The 21019-nt window shown below is 35.0% G+C and overlaps 1 protein-coding gene across 2 annotated transcripts in view; it reads left to right on the forward strand.

Annotated features, from left to right (window-relative positions):
* The window catches only part of LOC149542335 (LRR receptor kinase SERK2-like), an 84115-nt gene extending 64551 nt beyond the window's left edge, over positions 1–19564 (forward strand). For both annotated transcript variants that reach the window (XM_089797307.1, XM_089797308.1), the window contains 8 exons: positions 2132–2275; positions 2503–2574; positions 2742–2807; positions 2913–2986; positions 3089–3223; positions 3635–3976; positions 17806–18200; positions 19074–19564. In XM_089797307.1, the coding sequence (XP_089653433.1) occupies positions 2132–2275; positions 2503–2574; positions 2742–2807; positions 2913–2986; positions 3089–3223; positions 3635–3976; positions 17806–18200; positions 19074–19388 (1543 nt within the window). In that variant the 3' untranslated portion in view covers positions 19389–19564. The remainder of the gene's footprint in view (positions 1–2131; positions 2276–2502; positions 2575–2741; positions 2808–2912; positions 2987–3088; positions 3224–3634; positions 3977–17805; positions 18201–19073) is intronic.
* The last annotated feature ends 1455 nt before the right edge of the window (positions 19565–21019 follow it).

The following is a 21019-nucleotide window of genomic DNA, read 5'->3' on the forward strand; positions in this document are numbered from 1 at the left end:
AACAAGGGTTAGTGAGAAAAACTGTTGAAATGGAAATACAAGACTCCAGTCAACTGTGAGTCACGTGAATGGATATGTTGAATTGTATCTTATTTGTAAAATTGAAGAAGCTAAACTTAAAGCATTTTGGTCCAGCGAAGATGGCTGCACTATGATTGTATGGCAACTTGTAGACAATTCAACCCTGATAAGAACTTGATGTCAATGCCTGGAAAAATGGAAGTAACTTTCTCCAATTGTGCTACATAGGGCTTTTGATCTTCGAAATCTAGGTGAAGCCATTGTTCAAAAGAATACATTGGGTTTGGATGGAAAATAATGTGGTGGATACAATATATAATCACGATGAAATGTTAATCTTATAACTGAATTTTGTCTTAGCTTGGCGACCTATGCAAATAGGAACACAGATTGTCCTTTTGAGAAATTATGTTTTTGGCATTGTCAAAGGTACTTTTTGTAATTAGTACATTTTTGTTAATTTGAAAATGAATGAGAAATATAAAGAGTTCAGGCTAGAGGTGGTGGAACTGTTTCAAGTTTTCAACCACTATATATCCTAATTCTGCTAGGGGTTGTGTAGAGGAGTTTTAAGAGGGTGGAGTAATGTGCCCTAAATGTACATACTGAGTGTAAAATCAGGAAGATGCTATCAAATTATTTTGTAATAAAAAAGATGATAGAGTGGTTAAAAAAATGGGACTGCTGTCCTACTTGGCAGACACACTCAAGGGAACCTTCAATGGAGTTTCATATTGAGGAGGTGGTTGAATAAAAAAGATAGAAGGGCTGGAAAAATGAGGGGATTGCAGTCCTACATGGAAGACATACTCAAAGGGAACCATCAATGGAATTTCATACTGAGGTGGTTGAGGAATATCTGGGTCTTGAGGTGGGGCATTAAAATATGCAGTTGCAAGATGAGAATGTGTTAAGAAAGCCCCACAAATTGAAAATGTTTTCTCTTAGAATAGAAGGGTTTGAGATTCGAACTTCAAAGATTTTAATCACATTAGTGGATATTTAATGTGTGAAAAGATTGAGATGGTTACAAGTTTAAAGGATATGTACAAATTGAATCTTCTATGCTATGGAATCCTTCAGAGTTCATGCATGACATTGATGCACTTCCTCATTCTGAATCCTGATTAGAAATCAGTTTGGCCGTCTTGCAGATGAAAGAGTTGGCCATCAAGAAGTCTTTTACTTACTTGAAATGGGCTCCAGTTCTTATACAGAGTCACCAGAGAAGAAACATAAAAAATTGTCAAATTGAAATTTTGGAACAGAGCGCATTAGCTCAAGGAAATTTCTCCGAAGGTAAACATAGAAATGAATTCAGTCTTTGCACCACTTAAGCATGAGAATTAAAAAAACAAAGGGTGTTTAACAAGAAAATGACAGGAGGACAGCACCTTAATTTGTTTAATTTTGATAGTGAGCAGCTCTTGGTTTATTTAGCTTCCAGAATTATAAGACATAAAACACTGTATGAGGCTGCTTCTCATTGTAATCCTTAAGCATCAGCTTCCAGCCATACCAAGGAACCAATCACCATAGCAGGATGTGTATCAAAGGAATACCAGCAGTGAGCATATAACGCAGCATCCATTAGTAACGGGATCCAGAATATACCTTATTTGCAGATTAACACCAGTTAGTAAACTTATTATTCTTTCCAGTGGGATAGAGTTATGCTGATAAGGCTTCATCACAATTTTATTATTTGGGCTGGGCTATTTCTTTTATTAATATGGTTTTTTAACTTTGTAACTTTGGAAAGGCAACTTTTGACTATATATTAGTGTTAATTGAACACTTCGTAATGAAAAAGGTGCCTTTAAGGTATTTCAGCACAATGCTGCTCTTGAAGATAATCTTCGATGACATTATATATGTAGACCTTAGTGTTACATCTATCGTTAACTTTCATGCAATAGAATACCTTTAATATTTGTGCATTATGTCTGATGTGTATGTTTATATGCATTCACTTTCTGGACTATTAAAATATGCATGATATCTCAATCAACATTGTTGCTATAAAACAATACATTTGACCCTGAAGTGTCTACAGAAACAGAGGAAAAGTTTCCAATGAAATACTAACTTTTTTTTCACATGATTGCAGAGGACTAGAGGACAATCACATATCTGGTAACCTACCAGCAGAACTTGGTAACATGACAAATCTACAAAACTTGAATCTGTCAAACAATGCTTTCACTGGAGATATACCTAGCTCACTGGGCCGACTGCCTTATCTTCAGTACTTGTAAGGAAACGATTATTGGCATCTCTGCAATGCTAATCATCATTTTTTAAGTATACCCTATTGATTTTGTTATTGCATCAAGTTTAGCTAATTCTTTGAAAATGTTATTGACAAGCAGTAATTTCATGTCCCTTGTTATTCATTCTCTCACACATTACTTGTGTTCACATTTCATACTTGATATTTTAATCTTATTTTTATTTTTGTCTGTCTGCTCTAATTGTCAGAGTGCTAAAAAATAACAAGCTCAAAGGAGAGATACCACCTTCAATATCAAAGATTTCAACTTTGATCGAAGTGTAAGAGTTTACAGTATATTAGTGAACTGTGAACGTGTATTTTAATTTTGGCATTCAGTTGTTTCATACAGTTGTGTTTACCAAAACCTTATTTGAAGTTCTATGTATGTATGTTTGGGGCTCCCTTATATTTTATCAATTGACATTGGGACAAACCTGATGTCCAGGGACTTGTCTTCTAATGATCTCACAGGACAAATCCCAGAAGCCCTATTTGAAAGACCTGAATACAAGTAAAGAAACTGCCTGATGAAATCATTATTTCAGCTGAATATATTTTCAAATTATGACATGAAACTTTGTTTAGAAATTAACATGTTTTTAGTGTTGCCATGTAGCTTCTCTGGTAATAAACTTAATTGTGGTTCAAATTTACAGCACCCATGTGCTTCTACTCTCAATTCAAATTCAGGTTTATACTATCTTCCACCATGTATTGTCACGTGTGATTTGTCATTCATTTCAGAAACTTCAGGATTTTGATCTGTAAATGTAATCCTGTTTTAATTTGTAGGTGATTCTAAATCCAAAGTTGGAGTCCTGGTTGGAAGTATTGGAGGGACAGTTGTAGTGTTGACATGCTTTGTCTTCCTTTTATGGAAGTGCTGGTGGTTACGCTATAGGAAAGAGGTTTTTGTCGATGTTTCTGGTCTCTCTCTCTCTCTCTCTCTCTCTCTCTCTCTATAGATAGTATTTGAACATATACTCGATGTTCATGCACCATCTAGATAATATTTGATATAGATAGAGACAGATCAAAACATATACATACACGTGTTTGTGTGCAATATAAATAGGAAGATAGATTGAAATATATACATACACATAAACATGTGTTTATGTGTGTGTATGTGTATAAAGAGAGATTGATTTGGGCACTTGACAATAAATAGGACATCTTGAATGGAAAAGCAGTGAAAATCCTTGCAATAATTCTTAAGAAGTATGACTTGGTCTCTTGCATTATTTTGGGTCTCATTATTCTATCATTTTTCCCTCTTCAACTCCAAAGTATCCAACATTTGTTTAACATCTGAATTTTAAATATAATGGCATGCAGGTGAGGATGACAGAAAGATTTCTTTTGGACAGTTGAAGAGGTTTTCATGGCGTGAATTACAACTTGCAACAGATGATTTTAGTGAGAAGAATGTGCTTGGGCAGGGAGGTTTTGGTAAAGTATATAAAGGAGTACTTGGAGATAACACAAAGGTTGCAATCAAACGATTGACTGACTATCACAGCCCTGGTGGAGAAGCTGCATTTTTACGGGAAGTTGAGATGATTAGCGTTGCCGTTCACCGTAACCTTCTAAGATTGATAGGATTTTGTATTGCTTCGTCTGAAAGGCTTCTTGTTTATCCTTACATGCAAAACCTCAGTGTTGCATACCGTCTACGTGGTGCGTCTATATTCAACTCTGTTGTTACTTATATAATTTCCAATTTTGATCTGAAATTGCAAAATAAATTTGTCTCAGCATCCTAGCAGACTGCCTGATGAATTCCTTATATGTCAAAAGTATTATTGCCTTTTAGATTCCGTGGAACCAATTATAAAGAGTTACATATATTTCTCATCATGGCTTGAATTTATACACCTTCCCAGTGAGATGCTGAGATGATATTATGGGCAGGAAATATACCATGTGAAATTAGTTTGAATGCCTTCTATTGATCAATGTGTTGAATTACACGTTCTAATATAATACTTGAGGCTAGAAACTAATCAATTCTCAAGTACCTGGATTGGGCTATTATTAAGTTGTTACTATTCTCATTTTATATCAGTTATGTAGAAGCTATATTTTTATTGTAAAGTGTTGTTAATTCAGTTACACCTATTACTGTCTCTTTTTCTTCTATAATGTAGTAGATAAAGCCATGTATCTGTATCCATATTAGTCTAACACTATATGCAGACATTTTGTTTGGCCCTGCTTGTGTTTCCTTTTTAAGTTGTTGCAGCTCTGTAATAAGAGCACATAGATCTGTGTTAGGACCTATTTTAGTTTCCTATTGGTTGCAATCCTCAATCCAGGTCCTAGGTTGGACGGAGAAGAACAAAGTTAATGCAAAGGGAAAAACATCTGTTTTCAGAATTTTTTCTCGGGCAACTCAGAGAACAATAACATCTTTCTAAATGTAATTCAGATTGATTCAGTTCTGTACAGGTTGAATACCACAGCTGAAATGAAAATCAAGAGCTTGAAACTTTCTCCTTGCAAGCAGAGAGAGCCACATATTGATTTTATGAATGTGGTGGCGGACTCATAAATGTATCAATAAAAGAGTCAGTCACACAATGATACTGAGGTGAGATAAATAAAACTCGTAGGGATAGCACAATATTCCTATTTTCTAGTTCCACAAGACACACAAATATTTCAGACAATCTTCACACAAAAAGCAGAGAGAAACTGACAAAATAGAATTATGATACCAACTTTATTGAAATGTAGATACAACCCCTTGTCTATATGGAACAAATGTGAAAGCTAAAAATAAGAAGTGATAAGTGAAAGTAGGTGGGGATCCTAATTAGCCAATAGGCTTTATCCTTTGTAGACTTTAAGTGTACAAAATGTAAAAAATGTTCTCATGCTAGAAAACAGCCAGAAAAGTGGTCTTATGTTAGAGGAAAAACATAATAATGTAAAGCTCAAAATGTAACATTTCATTTTCATCTTATTGGTAAGTTGGAGTCAATAGCGAAGTGTTTTAAGTAGCAGAAAAATGGTAGGGAAAACTTAACAAGTATCTGCAAAGGTCTAAGAGAAGAGAAGGAGCAGCACCCTGTTGCACTGCACCCTACTCCAATGGTTACAATAGTGAGGGAGGGTGTGGCTCCCTAATCAATCATTCCATTTCTTTGTATAATTTCACAGCCTGCAAAATATGTTGCTCCATTTCTTTTGTACCGACTTAAATAAAAAAAAATCCATGTATTTTCCCCTAGAAGCAAAGGAAGGCATCTATAGACAAAAACACATTTTATTTATTGAAGTAAATTACGGAAGCACATTATTGAAAAAAAACATCATTTATTTTTTCTTAAAAGAAGACAAGGAAGGCTATAGATGAAATCATTGTTACTGGGCAATTTGGGTGCTTCCACTGAAGCTGAAAAGTAGAGGTTTTGAAACCTGATTCACACCCTACTTTGTATTTTTGGTAAATTTTCTGAATGCTAGCACCATTACTTTTGCTGTAAATTTCCTTTCCATGTCTCTATTTTGGCATGAAATAAACATATAATCATATACATAAATTCTATGCAAATGGCTGACCCTGTAATCACAATGTTGGTTCTAATCTTCCAACCATTTGCGTCCAACTTTGTAACCAATTGGCACAAATTAAAAAATATATAAATAAATGAAAAGATGAATCATTTTTGAACATGGTATCCTTGTTGGGCACCATTAATGCCCAAAACATTTATTGTAAAGCCCCTAATGGGAATTTGCATTCTTGTTGTGGCCTCTATGGGTGTTTGATTCAAACTCCAATTAAAACTTATTTAAGATGAATTCTTTATTTTCAAAAGCATAACATTCTACAATATGTTCCAAATAACTGCCTGCCAGGCTTTCACTATGGGCTTTCAAGCCCAAAAATATGGTATTGGACATGTTGCTTTCTAGAAAAAGGGATCTCATGCAAGAAAAGAGCTAGTGAAAATGGTACATGGTACCACATTTGGTAGAACAAGGGCTTGGAATAATTTGAAACAATTATAATTGTCTTTTCTAATGGAAGTTTTACAGATTTGAAATTTAAAGCCGTTGGAAATTGGATGGAAATGGAGCACAAGATTACTTTTGGATTTGAATTTCTTTTATTGTCTAAAACTGGAGAGTGCTGCCTCTTCCTACTAATGCCCAATAGACACATCACCCATTGGCTTGCTATCCATGTTGTTACTCCCATAGGGAATTTACTAATGACTATGCAAAGTAGATAGAGATATCATCTGCAGAACATAACATAATGTAACAAAATGTAATCATGCCAACACAGTAGTCTTAGAAAATTGTCTTTTATTACCATACACAATGTATGCAAAACTAAAACTTGTTTCAATACACAAAATGGGTAACATAAATACTACTCAGCAGTTGGTTAAGATTGCCAACTGCCAACAACTGCCTATCAAGAACAAATGTCATTATGTTGCCAAGTAACCATTACTTAATTAACACATTTATTTATGAACACGACAACACTGCCTACTACATTAGCCCTCTCAAAAAAGAAGTCATCTTCCAAACAATGGAAACAAAATTGGGACTACGTATGCTGACAAATTACTGAAAATCAGGGTCAGAGGATGCCCCATAAGTTGTGGATGCTACAGGAAATGTGGCTTTGGAGGTAGAGAGCTTTTGACAGAGATACTACTACTTCATTTGGATCCCACTAGTTCTCGCTCACATGAACTCTTCACCATCTATATTACCTCTATCAAATCTTGCTTGGTCCTTTCCAACTTTTGGGCCATAACTTTCTAGCACTTATCTTGCTTTGCCAATCTGATATTCGTATTTGCCTATGGGGCTTTCTGTTTCTGCATCTAATTTTATTGTTCCACTTGTTGGGGCTCTTTCTCTACTAAGGCAGCCTGCAAAGCCATGTGATGATCCCTCCCATAAGTGGTGAGGCATATTTGTTGTGCTAGCTGCTCCTTAGAGGTGTACATGGATGCAGATAGCTCATTTCAAGAAACTTTAGCTTGGTGAAGTATGGACAACTTTTCTGCCTGAGCTTCCTCCAAAGAAGTGGTTTACTTCATCTGCTAGAATATGTCCTAAAACTTGAAAGCAAGTCTCGATGCCATCAAGTGCAGAAAACACTCTTCCATGTCTTCAGCTTTATTATGGTATGTGAGGTGCCATGCCTCTTACCTCTTGGGAGTCTTTATATTAGGCCACCCGTGGGATGCACAATACTAGAAAATCTCCTCATAGCCTATCTGTATGAAACTTGGGACCTTTTCCACCTTAGTGGCCATAAGTGGCGCCAAGTTGATGCCCATCTTCTATGACAATTTAGCTACCCCATGGGTGACCAAGGCTATATCTTTTAACTCAAACAAGTATTCATGCACCGTGCTTAAGGCATGTTTAAGATTTGGTTTGTATCTTCCCCTTTTGATACCTTGGCCTTGACCTTAGCCTTAGACTTGGCCTTAGTTTTAGTGCACTGATACGTCGTGGCATCCTCATGCTCACTAGGCTCCATAATATATAATGTCTCCACTAACTCCCCAATATGGATTGGTTGGTCCCTTGCAATTGCTTCATGCTCTCCTGCATGCTCCATCCCTTCTTTAGTAGCTATGTTCCCAACCTCTTCTTCCTCTCTTGGGAATTTTCAATCCCTTAGGAAGTTGGGTGATGACAACAGAGGAGCAATTGGTATTGCTTGAAAACATTTCAACCAACTATCCGCCCTTGTATAGCTTCAATGCCTCACTTAGATGGTGTGACTACTCTAAAAATTGCCTCTAGCATTGTAGCAGCTGTGATGGGATGTGCCATTGTTACAATTGGCATCGTGGTTGATATGGAAACTATCATTTTGGTGGTTGACATCATGAAAAGAACAAAAATTATCTTTTTGGTAGCTAACACTATTCTTTGCTTTGCCACAATGGCCACTGGTGTGGCCTTCTGCACCCCCTTAGATGTAGTCATCCTCAATAGTGTATTTGTTGAGAGTAGCCAAGCGGTGAGTGAGTGTATGGTAGGTGCAAACACAATGTTGTTCGCAACACCACTCCTTGCAATACCCAAGGTGGAGGTGGTTGATGCATGGGTTCATATTACAATTCTATTGTTGAATGTTGCTTCCCCCAATTGAAACTTAGACTACCACTATCTAAGGAAGCCTCTTCACAGGATGAGGACAAGACTATAATGGTGGATGTGTCACTGTTGGCTAGCTAGCTGCTCCCTAGTGGGTTGGTAGGTTTACACTTCACTTGCTTGACCACACCATACTTGATTGAACTGAGACGGTCTCGTTCCCATTGCATGTGTACCAAGGTGCACCCAATAGAATCCTCTAGCCATCTTGGCACTATTTTCCCAACTAGCTGGAACTTCACCCTCTTATTTGAGGGCACCTATTTAGCGATAGCATCCAAGAATAGCATAATAGCATGCTAAGTCAAGTAATAAGCTTTGTGGCAGAGACTCAAGAAATCATGGATGCATTTTGAGAATAACCTTGCCCAATTGTACGTCCTTTCCATATTTAGGTTAAGTATGTATTCAAGCATGTAGAAGACCATGTCTAGACACTAAATTGCAGCTAGCGCCCTAAAGATGATACTTGAGCAAGTCGAATATGCATTTCCATTCAACATTTGTGAGGAATCTTTTTAGACCCCATTTCATCCCGAGCTCCATATGCTATCCAATTCTCATGTCAAGCTTTACTGACACACCTGTTGGATAAACAATTCCTTTTTACCATTTATCATTTTGGATTTCCGTACATAGTGCCTAGTAGATAGAATATCCAACACCCTGGTAAAATCTGAAGGCCAATATTGAATGACCACTTCACAACCATGTATTCGATCACATATTCCCCTTTCACCCAATTGAAGTATATCACTAGAGCCTCCATGTGAGGGTTGAAACCTTTAGAGTTGAAAAAGTGCAACTACACAACTTTATCAACTGATGCATTACAGAGTGCATGCTTCAGAGTATAATCAACTTCTATATTTATCCACCAATTTCTGCATTCGTTGCTTGTTAAGTTCTCCAATGTGATAGAGTCAATTGTGATTGGTTTGTCATTCTTCCTTGTGCAATTAGGACTAAAATTGATGCCTTGCCTTTGCCCTTGTCACCTTTATCTCCTTGTTCAAAAAATTGTCATATGCACTTGTAGAGGGTTGACAAAAGTGATTTTCACCATGTGTCACTTGGCAAAACACTAATGTATGGGAAAGACTAGGCATACGATGAAAATGACACCAAATGCTATTAAGATCATTCATGGTAGAGATGGTAGGCAAAAGGTCACATACAACAATGCTAATAAGAAGCCCTACGATAATAGAAAAAGCTTATACAAAAATGGCAAGAGGAGCCTATATGGTGCAAGATATAGGTTATGTAGCGCGTGCTAGTGAAAAAATCCTCTGTATGGAAGCAATAACCAACATGTGCAAGAGTTGGAATAATATTGTGGTTACATATGGTATGGTGATGCCATATCGCAAGAATATGCGAGTATGATTAGTCAAAACTAGAAACCTCCAAGTGTAGAAGGCAATGAGTTAAACAACAAAAAACTATATTTTGAAGCGCTATATGATAGCAATCCAACGAGTATGTACGAGTAGTCCAATGAGTCATTTTGCTAGTAAATTGAATCATCAAGCGATGTACAACGTAAGTCCCATGAGTTCGCATGACAGGAACTGAATTGTCAAGCTTCATACAAAAGAAGGTTGTATAGGATCACAAGCTCATATGCTAAAATCAACGACTTGTACCTCGGTCCGTATGACACAAGTAGAAGCCCATCTAAAAACCTTGCTTGAATTTTTATGACAACTATTGCAACTCCAATTCTTGGAAAGAAAACTTGTGCAATACAATTTGAAAGAACCCTTCATGATTGCTTGGTAGTTAGAACCATTGGCCAAATGTATTTTATAATATGCCCAAAAGATCTGATCTTTGTTGAGCTTTTGTTTTTTGCTTCAACTTTTCAAAATTTGTCTCACATATATCAGTCTACTAGAAAGATTTTGCCAAAATCTAATTATATTAAGATGGGTTGTTCTATTACATTCTCTTCAAAGGGTCAAAAGCTTGTTTTTGTTGATACTATCCATTGGAACTCACTACTACCACCTTTCATAATCATTGTCATGGGAATATAAATAGCGCTAAAATCCGAGATGAACTTCTTGTAGTAGTTGGCTAAGCCATGGAAACTTAATGCCGCAAATTTTCTCTTTGGAGATTACCATTCTACAATGGCTCTTATCTTTTCTAAATCCATCCTCAAACCCTAATGGGAAATGACAATCCCAAACATAACAGTTCATTAAAAATGCTTCTTCAAATTAAGTAATTTTTCTTATTTTAATCAAACTTATGTAACTGTTTTGTGCATTGATCAACCCTAATAACATAACCAATCACTCATACAACCCATGTTTTGTCTTGAATTTGATCTTCTTTACGTCCCTTTTACTTTAAATTTGATGATATCCACTCTTAAGTCTTTAAGTCATTTTTATGAGAAATATTTAGATCCACTTTTAGAATCAGTCAAGTCATCCATTTGGGATAATAGAAAGTGGTACTTCATTGTTATGTTTTGTTGATGGTTCATGAATCCATACACATGCATGATTCATCACCCTTCTTGTGTGTTAATATTGGGACTTTACATGGGCTCAACAATTTCCTTGTCAAATCATATCCAATAGCTCCTGGACCATTTTTTTCACTTCCCCATTCTCCATTGGTGTCATCCTGTATATGGTCTTGCCTGGTAAACTTGCGATTTAAACCATGTTTTGACTAATGCTTCTCATGGGTGAAATCCATATGGCAACTCATTACATATAGTCTCAACATATTCATCCAATAATTCTTTCACTTTTGATGGTACTCTCTCCTCTTCCTTTTTGTCCTAACTTTTGCAATCTCAAGAATACAAGTGCGCAGGTTCTTCAATATGCTTTGGATGAGGCTTCACTTTCTTCGTTAGGTTGGACAATTTGCTTTCCTGCCTCACTCTTACATAGTTTTGTTGTAATTGTGAACATTCAAATGTTCTATGACCAAGCTTCCTACATCTAATAGTGGAATCCTCTACCTCTTCCTTCCATGGTATCCTCGTCAAAAATAAATCCTTTGTCTTGTATTTTGATTGAGACTATCATTATGGACGGTTCTTATGCCCTAAAGGCATATTGATAATCTTGTTCCACTAATCTTGGATTGTGCTGAACTCATCCTGAACTGATATATGGAGCTTGTTAATGTACCTCACAATCTTTGCCTCCACATTATCTACATGACCAACTTGAATATTTTGCTTGTGGGATTCCTGTGTAGTCTGTAACATTTATTTCCCACTAAAAAATTGTAATTTATTTAATAAATTCTACTGGTAGTGTGCTAGTAAGAATCTTTGACCATTCAATCGCACAATCGGATCTCCTTTTCTTCTGTTGTTTTTCCTTCCCCACATGATCCCACCACAAGAATACACAATCCTTCAACTTGGTACTAGCAAATTTGATCCTCATTGCATCTTCTATTGACTTCAAATCGATCAAGACTTAGGGTTCCATAGTAACATAGAATACCAATTTGTAATCTATTTCTTATGTTTACATATCTCTAAAGAATGGTTTATTCATTTTGTCTTCCATTTCTCCTTGGCCTATTGTTTTTCTCTCCATCTTCACTCATTACCTCCAATTTAGTTGTCATTGGTCTTAGCACTGCACTTTATCAACTTCTCTTTGACCTCTTGGTTTTCCTTTGTGAATTCTGCATCCTACTCCAATTCTTTTTAGTTGCAAAGACTCCACACTTCTAAAATAAAAATCTAGAGCTTCTGTAATACAAATGCCTGAGAAACCTCAACATCTTAGCGAGCTAAGTAGTTCTGATACCCACTTGATGCAGTCAAGACCCACGTATGCAATGAAAGGCAACCAAGGTTAGCCAACCATACAAGTAACAAATTGCAAAATGGAAATTGTAAGCTTGTCATTTTATTTAAGGAAATAAAGCACTTAAAAGAAAATAGAAACAAACACAATATCCCAACTTCATGTGAACCTCAAATCAACCTTCCTGCAGTTGCTCATTAGGAATATGGATGCAACTCAACAACATAACACTGTATTTGATTGATAATGGATTTCAATAAAATGGATTTGCATAAAGAATTGAGATATTAAAACGATGACAGAATGAGTGCATTTATAGATTTGATCAACTAAAATCAAATGGAAGAATGAGGATAAGACTGAAGACCTTAGTTAAATGAACTGATTCTGGAATCAACAAGAGAAAAATTGGAAATTTGAATTTTGAACTTTTACGAGGATAATAAGGAAATATTTAATTTAATAATGAACTGATTCTGGAATCAACAAGAGAAAAATTGGAAATTTGAATTTTGAACTTTTACGAGGATAATAAGGAAATATTTAATTTAAATTAATGGAATACGATAGTCTTCAAATGGGAGGTATCCCATGTATACATGTGGATTAGGAAAACTCCCAAATGCTCTATGTTCGAGATTGCCCTTGAAAAATTCATGAGATCAATGAGCAACAAGAAAAGGAAAGGCAGATGAGAGATGTTCCAGTTGAGGCAATTCCAATTGGTGTGGTGCCATCAATTCCTGTAGCTGAAGATTTGGAGTGTCCCTACGGATAATTCATTCAGGAGGACAGAATCTTGAGGTGGGTGGTGGGAACGGGTGAATGGACTGCTTGGATTGATAGGATGTTGTGTGAATTGATCACCATGTGAACCTGCTGATTACCATTCTTATCGTATACACTTTGTATAGCAGATGTAATTGAAAAGATCAGAGCTGTAAATCTGTTTTGTAAATCCAGGCATAGGTAACTATTTTTGTTGAATCAATTGAATATGCAAAGGGATTACCTGCTGAGCACCCAACAGCAGTAGGGCTGTGACTGTCGTATCTAGTTCTATAATTGATAATTAATAGAAAAAAATGAGATATGAAAATGATAATGGAATGAGAGTATTTAAACTTTATATATTTGATCAGGGAAAATCAAATGGAAGAATATTGATAAGATTGAATACCTCAGTGAAATAAACTGACTGGAATCAACAAGAGAGAAATTGGAAATTACAATTTTGAACTTTTAGGAGGATAATAATGAAATATTTAATTTAATTAATGGATATATGAACAGAAGAAGTTTCTATTTGAAGACAAAGTTAACTGGTGAGGAGATATTTATGGATTTATTAATTTATTTAATAGATCTTTGATGAGGAAGATGCTAATTGGAAGAATAACTTGTGAGTTAAATTTTTGTTCTTTTAAAAAAAATGAACAATTAACTCTCATAAATTAAAAAATATAAATTTTAATTAAATAGAAAAAAATGAGAAATGCTAAATAATAACGAATAATTAATAAATGATAATTGATGATAAAGATGTGGTAAATGATATTTATTAATTAATGTTAGATGAATGATAAACTATAAATGATTTATGGTAATAAATTACTAATTAATGGCATGATGAAAATTGATGTTCAATTAGGAGAATAATTTTATTTGTGATATTGTTATTTAGATTCAACTGCCCAGATAATTTTAGTTGTGATATTGCTATAAGGATTCAACTGTGTAGACTTCAAGTCAAACTCATTATCTCAACTTGACTTACTGTGGAAAATACCTCCTATTAATCAATAATTTTAGTGTCTATATAATCCCTCAAAAATTAGAAACTTACAATTTATAATTGGTTATGCTGCTAAATTAGAACTTTTAATACAAAGTCTACCCTTTTAACTTAGGCTTTCTCAGCCTGGTGGCTAGCTACAACTTGTCCTTGAATCAGAAAATCTGTGAGTAAATTCTGTTTCTGTCCACGTTAGACACTGCACCAAACAGAATTACACTTCTTAGTCATGCACTTGTCCTTTCCCTTTTTCTGTTTATCAAGTCATCCTTATGTAGGTTTTGTGTGTGTAGATCTCAAGTGGGGGCATATAGGTAACTGTTGTGGCCTCTGTGACAGCGAGTCATTCATGTGTAACACCTCATATGGTTTGTGATTGCTGGCGTTAGTAAGTGACAGCTGCAGCCAGGTTTCAAGAAGATGTAAGAGTTCACTGTTTAACAATAAATTTTAGGGCTGCATCCACTTTGAAACTGCCAATCACCAATCTTTGCAAGCTGAACCTGAGTTTAATGGCTGTAATAGTTGGATTTAAAGTGAATAAAGACTGTAATGGTCCATTCTCTGTTTATTTACACTTGAACAGTTTACTTCGCCTACCACTTGGAATATGCCAATATCCACTACCCTTGTCAATTTCATTAATTTTAAGCTATTGTGGCCAGTTTCAAAATGCCATATGTGAGGAGAACATTTCAATTTTATCACAAACATACAAATTTTAAGAAGTCAAAAAGCTACCAGACTCTAGTTCATATTTTTTGGGTAATGCGGGAATGTTTGGGCATCCAGATACTCCATTGTCATTAACACAAGGGAAAGCTTCCAGGGTTCAGCTATATCCAATTTTCCTATTGAAGAAATTTCTTAGTAACTGGTTCTGTTTAACTCAAGCTTGCATTCTTCGGCATTCTGGAATTCTTTAGTACAACCACCTTATTGTTGGAAATAAAATGACATTTGTGCAGGAAATAGTTGTCTGTTGAGGAAGACATTAATGTGAAGGATTTTGGTTTGCATTAGTTTTTCCATAGATAAGGTTGTCTAATTTTAAGTAAAATTGCTATCCAACTCAATTATGCTGATTCTTTCAAACTTCCAGGTTCAGCTATATCCAATTTTTCTATTGAAGAAATTTTTTAGTACCTGATTCTGTTTAACTCAAGCTTTCAATCTTTGGCATTCTGGAATTCTTTAGTACAACCACCTTATTGTTGGAAATAAAATGACATTTGTGCAGGAAATAGTTGTCTCTTGAGGAAGACACTAATGTGAAGGATTTTGGTTTGCATTAGTTTTTCCACAGATAAGTTTGTCTATTTTTTAGTAAAATTCCTATCCAACCCAATATGTTATTCTAGATTAACTGTGTGCGGTATAAGTAATTTTAGAATGCAAGGCAATTTACTTCTCTCTTTTTTTTATGCTAGAATATTTGAATTCCCTCGCATTATCCTAATGTAGTCTTGACTTTGGGTAAGGTCATTTGACAGTTTCTGCATAGAATAGTTTCCTCTGCAGTCATATCAAATGACTTCGTATAATAAAAAGCCTAGTTGTTGGTTTGGATTTCAATATGGATGTGGGTTTTAGATTTAGGTTTTGTCTAATTTTTATGGGGGTTGGGATCAGATTTATTTTTGGTTAGTCTAACTATATGTATAACAGTAAATAAGTTCATACACTACTATGCTAATATTAAAGTAATATGGGAAATACACCACCACATATATCAAGGTTTCAGTTCAAATGACATAACAAAATGTCAAAATACACCACCATAGCAATGTTTCAGATGAAAAACAATAATGTTTATCAAGATAAACATAGATAAAATTGATGAAGACTACATTAAAAAACATAGTCCAATCTGGATCTCTACAATGTGAAATTGAAATTGCACATTGTAATTGCAATTTGTTTTGATCAAGACTTTGATGCTTGATGTACAATAAGGTGACAATGTTTAGAAAGCCTTTTGGATAACATATTGAATTGTAAGGATAATATTCTCTTCCATCCAATCCCTTGGCAAACTATTTTAAGGACTATAAACTGAGATCAAAGATAACAAAAACATTTTTAATATGATCTTAGGATGTGTTCAAATTTTCAATATAAAAATAGTCAAGTTAAAACTTATACTGAAATAATGAATTACCAAATATGGTGGTTTGCCAATTTTGATTAAAAAGAAAAAAAATAACTACAAAAATTGCATATAAATTATTAAAAATAATTATGAAAATATTTTTTTATTAAAAACTATTACATAAAATATACCCACTCCCTAACTAATATAGAAAGCAACGAAGTATGATAAAAAAAATAACATTTAAACTCAAAAGATAAATATTTTATTTTAAACGTTAAAAAGAAGATACAAAAGTTTCCGTGTACATTCATATCACATTCAGTTGGGATCCAATCCTTTTATCACTGTGAAAATTGTAAACCGATTAAAAATCTGAGCCGCATTGGTTTATTCCATTCGGTCACGGTGAAAATTCAACCATTCAAATTAAAACCAATTTGATTAAAGACCTTTTGGGATGTGAACGAGATCCAATGGAAGTATTCAGTTTTGCAAAGTAGTCATAATCTAGAAATGGCATCAAATGTGAACCCTATGCAAGTGCATTGTATACTTTTCCACCGAAGTCGTCATAACGGAAGTAGATATTTTCAGTAGAGACCATGTTAGATTCATTTAAAAATATTCTTGAATATTGCAGAGGGTTATCAATTACAAACTTTTAATTAAATAATTAAAAGCAGAGTCGCCTAAATTGCGTTAAAATTCCTCTTGGGTTTGGCATGGTGAATTTGGGGCAAACTACCCAGTCTGACAGCGAACTTCCAGCGAATCTGAACGACTTTCGAGTGTGCTGAGCGAATGTGGTAACGTGGATAAAAAGAAACAGCTAATATTCTTTCCTATGTTGCATGGTACTCGTACCCATATCCCATATTCCGTGGACATATATCAGGGGAGAGCATTATAGCTAAAGACCTTGATAAAGATTTCTAATATTTTCCTTAGTTTTTATCTGCGTATCAGTTTGCTGTTTATCAACCTTTATTTCAATATGTATAATCACTAACCAGTTTGAAACTTTGATACAATTATTATATGGCATTTGGTACATAATCCTCAAATATAATGTTTGACAGCAATCTTTATCACTATTCTTTCTTGTTTTCAAAACTCAATGTTATTATATTTTCAGATTTTCTAGAAAATATTAAATTATGTATATAAACAAATTAACCTACCTTCAAAATATAACCGTACCTGCCTCTAAAGTACCCAAGCACCCCATCTCCGTGCAACCTTGGTTTTTTCTATAATATGCAACATCTCATTAACTGTAACACCCAAAGTGAAGATATGTATTATTGTGTTTTTGTGTGTGAATTCCACCCTTTCTAGTTCAGGATTTCCTATAATCCATTTTGTGGCTTTTGTCTGACCTGTATGAGATTTAGATTTTATAGTTCTATTATACCTTCTAAAACTGTTTTGTTTCTCCTTCTGCGAGTTCTTATTGCTACTAAGCTATTGTACAATCTTTGCTCTATTTGTAATTATTGCTAAAGAACTCCGCAGCTTGCATTGTCTGAATGCATGTGTGCACATGCGCATGCATCTTGCTCTATCTGTAAGTTTATTCCTAAATAATTCTGTAAATTCAATTGTTTGAAGTGTGTGTGAGAGAGGGAGCTTTACAAATGACTTTTTCTAAGGTGATAACTTCATGAATATTCAGAGCTTAAACCTGGCGAGAAGGGACTGGACTGGCCTACTCGGAAACATGTGGCTTTTGGTGCAGCACGCGGTTTAGAGTACCTTCACGAGCATTGCAACCCAAAGATTATTCACCGAGATTTAAAGGCTGCCAACATTTTGCTAGATGAAGACTTTGAAGCAGTTGTTGGCGATTTTGGACTGGCAAAGTTGGTTGATACTAAAAAAACTCATGTTACAACACAAGTTCGTGGAACTATGGGTCACATTGCTCCAGAGTACTTATCAACTGGAAAGTCATCAGAGAAGACAGATGTATTTGGTTATGGTATTATGCTCTTGGAACTTGTCACAGGACAGCGTGCCATAGACTTCTCACGCCTTGAAGAAGAAGATGATGTGTTACTACTTGATCATGTAAGAAACATCATCATTGCAACTTAATGTTTTTAGACGGATATATTCCTTGTACATTTATCATGCTTGATTTCAATTTTTTTATCGTAATATAATGTCTTACTTCAGATTATCTGTAATTTGTTCCTTCAGACAAGCTCCATAACAAATTTGAAATTAGTCTAAAACAAAATACTAGTCTATTGAAAATCAGTCTATTTCAATGATCTATGTGAGAAATCTAGGCCCAGATAGATTGATGTTGCATGTAATGAGTAGTTTCCCTGGAAAACAGTTCCAAAATTTAGGAAAATAGACTAGGTTTTGTTTAGCTTATTTTTGGGGTTCCCATAGCAGAAATGATACCTCGATAATAGATTTCACATATACAGGAAAGATGCAGACATTAGGGAGACGGAGATAGCATTTGAAGAACTTGAGTCATTTCTGTTAGTTATGGTCCATGGCCATGGTTAGTTAAAATTGATAACTCTTAAGTCATCATATATATTTGTCATTCCAGATAAAGGATGGTTGACATTACTGAAGATTGTTATCATTTTGTATGTTTGAAAAAGTACAGTTTGCTTGACTGCCTATATTGTAGTTTTTTTGGCATGTTAGCATCCATTATGCCCTTTTTAAAGACTGCGTTGTAGGAATGGCGCCTGCAACTTACCTTCTGAAACAGCTGTCAGAAGATATGCTGACTGTTTATTTGAGGAAGCCATTTCCAGGTTACAATGGGATCTAAAAGAATTAAGAATTTGGTAGCATGGAAATTCAAATGATCTTACATGGTTTAGATTGTAATTACATTGTCGAACACACTTTGTAGGGTTGTTTTGGGAATAAAAGATTACTGTTTAAGATGTCTGTCATTGATGGGTACAGGTCAAAAAGTTGCAAAGAGAGAAGAGGCTGGATGTTATTGTAGACCGAAATCTGAAGCAGAACTACGATCCAAAAGAAGTTGAAGCAGTTATCCAAGTCGCACTGTTGTGTACACAAACCTCACCCGAGGACCGACCCAAGATGGCAGAAGTTGTACGAATGTTGGAAGGAGAAGGCCTGGCAGAGCGTTGGGAGGAATGGCAGCAACTTGAAGTAACTCGCTGGCAAGAATACACAATATTGCCTCGAAGATTTCAGTGGACTGAGGATTCTACATATAACCAGGAGGCCATTGAGCTTTCTGCGGCAAGATGATTGTATAGTTTATCTGATTTGTTATTTTTCAATATTAGTAACTCGTAGAATACCATTATCAAAATTCCAAAATGAATCACTGAGAGCAGGAGTTTTATCTCATAAGCAGTTAATCAACTTCTACAGATTGTGGGGATCCTATATTATCATTTATTTGAAACGGATCTTTTTCCTTACTGTGGTCAGAACTTAGAAGCATATGTTAATTTAATCAAATCTAAAGCCGACAAACCAGCGTACAGACTCGAGGTTTAAAAAGGAAACTCTAATGCTAGAAAACATAGGTAGGATAGGATTAGAATGAATGACTTCTCCTTAAGCCACAGACTCCTCGTCTTAACGAACACTACTTTTGATACATACATATTGGAATTCAGACCTAGGAATATGATAACTATTTGACTGGTTTGTCCCTTCAGTTATGTGTCCTTTCCTGGATTTCACTGTCAGGCTTATTATCGCATCATACTCCCATTGATGCTGTATTTCCCCCAGGCCAAACACTGACTTTGATACCATGCTAGAAAACATAGGTTGGCTGAGATCTGAACCAACGGCCATGCATCAGCTGAGTTCTCTGTCGGAATGCGGTAACCTTTAAGGAAAGCGGTCTATGCAGAATACATACTTATATGATATGCCAGGGCAGTAAGTTTAACTACCATAGCTACTAAAAATGAGTCATACTGAATTGCATCCTTATAAATTGCGATTGCAAGTTCCAAACTAAACATCACTTTCTTGGGGATGCACGACGTGATCTTGTTCAATTACATTTAAATAGTTTACTAGTATATTTTTTCCAATGACACCCTCCCTCCAACTTTTAGTGACTTTTTCTTTAAATATTTTGACCACTTGCAGGCTTGTGTTTCACTGGGTTGTCTCGCAGATCTGAACACTACATAAAAATTTGAAAATTTGTGAAAATCTTTGTTAAACAATTTATTATGGTTTATCTTTAAAGTATTTTTTTTTTCTTACATTGAATATAATATCAATAGAAGTTGAATAGTAAACTTATTTGTTTTAGCATCTTTAAAATTGTCAACCACCAAGTTCACAAGGAGTTGATGATGCTAAAATAACAAAATGACTCAAAATTGTAATAATCACCTCAACAATTGAGCACAATAACCCTAATAAAGAATGAAAACATATTGAAGGAGTTAAAGCTCGTGTCTAATTGTAATAATCACCTCAACCATTGAGCACAAATAACCCTAATAAAGAATGAAAACATATTGAAGGAGTTAAAGCTCGTGTCTAAAGTATGTGCTTAAAGAGCAACTTCTAAGAAGGTATAAAAGCAATTTGCATGTCTCAAAAACATTTTATTTATTCATATCTATTTAAATATTTGTGTTTTTTCAAAATTTTGCAAGATATATGTAATTTTTACTCGACTTTATAGTAATGTAATAATAATACTATCACAAAATAAATAGTAATCTCTAGCTTATATGAACCAAGCACTTTGATATGTTAGCTCAAAAATTATATTGAAGGAGATACGTAGATGAAACCAAATTTGATGCTCTAGTAACTTGCTAACTTGCTAACCTTTACAAATCATCGGCATATTTTTCCCTTAATTTTTATGTAGGTGCTGGCTTTTGGAGCCAAAATAT

Source organism: Cupressus sempervirens, chromosome 8 (assembly GCF_028749045.1).
Source record: "Cupressus sempervirens isolate cs-2001-9-10 chromosome 8, ASM2874904v1, whole genome shotgun sequence".
Classification (NCBI taxonomy): Eukaryota; Viridiplantae; Streptophyta; class Pinopsida; order Cupressales; family Cupressaceae; genus Cupressus; species Cupressus sempervirens.